The following is a 2,769-nucleotide window of genomic DNA, read 5'->3' as shown; positions in this document are numbered from 1 at the left end:
AAAGACAGTAAAAATGAAAATGCATAATATGCCAGGTGCCTAGGTGGCTCAGTTGGTTAAGCATCTGACTCTTACTTTCAGCTCAGGTCATGATCTCAGGATAATGAGATCGAGCCCAGCACTGGCTCCAAACTGGGTATAGATCCTGCTTAAGATTCTCTCTCTCTCCCTTTCCATCTGTTCCTCCCCTAACCCCACTCACATGCTATCTCTATCTCTCTATCGCTATCGCTATCTCTATATCTCTAAAAAAAAAAAAAAGAAAGAAAAGAAAAAATACACAATATACATTAAGAAGAGCCGGGTGGCCATGTGTTGTTCTAAGGAAAAGGTCTCAGAAATAAAACCTCCTAAATGGGGACCTTATCATACAGATTTTGTGAAGGGCTAGACTGAGATCAACATTCTCCTTTAGTCAGCTGGACTAAAGAATTTCCCATGAACAAATTCCAAGGTAAAGCCACATCCTCACTCAATATTCCTGAACTTTGCTATCCTTCTCATCACTCATTTGTCTCCTTCTCAGCTTCACAGGCAGCAAAGGTTAGCAATGAAAAACCAAACCTTTCTGACAGAATTCATTCTGTTGGGACTAACAGACATCCCAGAGATCAAACCTGTAATCTTTATATTTCTCCTCCTCACCTACATATTCAGCATCATTTGAAACCTGACAATCATCACCCTTACACTACTGGACTCCCACCTCCAGACTCCCATGTATTTCTTCCTCCAGAATTTCTCCTTCTTAGAAATTTCCTTTACAACCACTTTCACTCCCAGGCTGCTGTTCAGCATCACAACTGGCAACAAGACCATCAGCTTTGCTGGCTGTTTCACTCAGTATTTCTTTGCCATCTTCTTCGGAGCTACGGAGTTTTACCTTCTGGCTGCCATGTCCTATGACCGCTATGTGGCCATCTGCAAACCCCTGCATTACCTGACCATCATGAGCAGCAAGGTCTGCATCCAGCTGGTTCTCTGCTCTTGGTTGGCTGGATTTCTAATCATCATATCCCCAATCATCCTCACCAGTCAGCTGGATTTCTGTGCCTCCAACATGCTGAATCATTACTATTGTGACTATGGGCCCCTCCTAGAAATATCTTGCTCAGACACAAGATTCCTGGAGCTGCTTGACTTTATCTTAGCAGTTGTCACCTTGGTGGTCACACTGGTACTGGTGATTCTCTCCTATACAAACATCGTCTGGACTGTCCTCAGGATCCCTTCTGCTCAGGAAAGGAAAAAGGCCTTTTCCACGTGTTTTTCCCACATGATTGTCATCTCCCTTTCTTATGGCAGTTGCATCTTCATGTATATAAAGCCCTCAGCAAGAGAAGGAGTTGCCTTCAATAAAGGAGTAGCTGTGCTCAATACCTCAGTTGCCCCTTTACTGAACCCATTCATTTACACTCTAAGGAACAAACAAGTAGAACAAGCTTTCAAGGATGTCACCAGGAAAATAGTGCGTCTTTATTCATTTTAATGGCCTCAAAATCAATAAAAATTCTGAATGAAATTCATGAAGTTACTCCAACTGATAACTTAAGTTTCTGAAATCTCTTTCAAAGTAATTGCTCATATCAATGGATTATGCATATGTATCAAAATTTTATTTCAAATTTGCAAGCAAGAGAAAGATATTCAAAGATATTTTTTATGATACATATCTTTTAATAAAGGCAAAAACTAGGGAAAAATATCTTTAAAGTACATACAAAAAAGAACTATGTGATTAAAAATTATTTTGCTTATCATAAATTTGGTGATCAGCTGAATGAATAAGTCTATTTTTCAACAAGAAGCTCTTCATCTTACCAATAACTATCAAAAACTTGTAGGCACTTTTTGTCAGAAATTCCTAGGTACTTCCCAGAAAATGTAATTTATGAGGTCATACACAAAAACAAATTCTACTCCAGATAATCTTTCTCAGGTTTTCACCAATTTGCTTTCTCAAGCTTCTCCCTCTTATAGTTCTTAAAGATTACCTCTTTCTAGCATCTCCTACAGAAAATATTTCCCACTCTAGGGGACAGCATGGAATCTCATGATTATTCACAAGGACAACTCTGACTCTCATTTGAGAGCTGAAATCAGAAGGAAAACTGTTAACTAAGGAATCTTTGGACTCAATTTAAACAGATTTTTTTTTTTTATTTATTTGACGGACAGAGATCACAAGTAGGCAGAGAAGCAGGCAGAGAGAGAGAGGAGGAAACAGGCTCCCTGGCGAGCAGAGAGCCTGATGTGGGGCTCGATCCCAGGACCCCGGGATCATGACCTGAGCTGAAGACAGAGGCTTTAATCCACTGAGCCACCCAGGCGCCCCTGGACTCAATTTAAAGGAAAAATCAGGGAGCGCCTGGGTGGCTCAATGAGTTAAGCCTCTGCCTTCGGCTCAGGTCATGATTTCAGGGTCCTGGGATTGAGTCCCTCATTGGGCTCTCTGCCAGTGGGGAGCCTGCTCTCCGCTCTCTCTGCCTGCCTCTCTGCGTACTTGTGATCTCTCTCTGTGTCAAATAAATAAATAAAATCTTTTAAAAAATAAAAAAAATAAAGGAAAAATCAGGTGAAGTGATATCTTAGACCTTGTTAACAATGACCAAAATCTGTAAAAGCTGGAGTGTGACAAAGTGTGCCTGACTTTTAGAGAGTACATTCATAAATGAAATTGAGAAGATTGGAGGTGTTACAGATGCTACTTAGGGAGGCCTTAGGATGCTATGATCTATTGACTATCTCCACAACTTCCTGCAGTTCTAG

General features: G+C 40.6%; 1 protein-coding gene across 1 annotated transcript; it reads left to right on the top strand.

The window, feature by feature from the left end:
* The first annotated feature begins 550 nt into the window (after window positions 1-550).
* On the top strand, window positions 551-1,489 carry LOC111160127 (olfactory receptor 6C4-like). Its single transcript, XM_022522966.1, is given in 1 exon segment — window positions 551-1,489. A coding segment is annotated over 1 exon segment (939 nt).
* Window positions 1,490-2,769: the final 1,280 nt, after the last annotated feature.

The sequence above is a fragment of the Enhydra lutris genome, unplaced genomic scaffold (assembly GCF_002288905.1).
Source record: "Enhydra lutris kenyoni isolate GAN:26980312 unplaced genomic scaffold, ASM228890v2 scaffoldscaffold74, whole genome shotgun sequence".
NCBI classification, from domain to species: Eukaryota; Metazoa; Chordata; class Mammalia; order Carnivora; family Mustelidae; genus Enhydra; species Enhydra lutris.
This window is presented reverse-complemented; position numbering and strand designations above follow the sequence as displayed.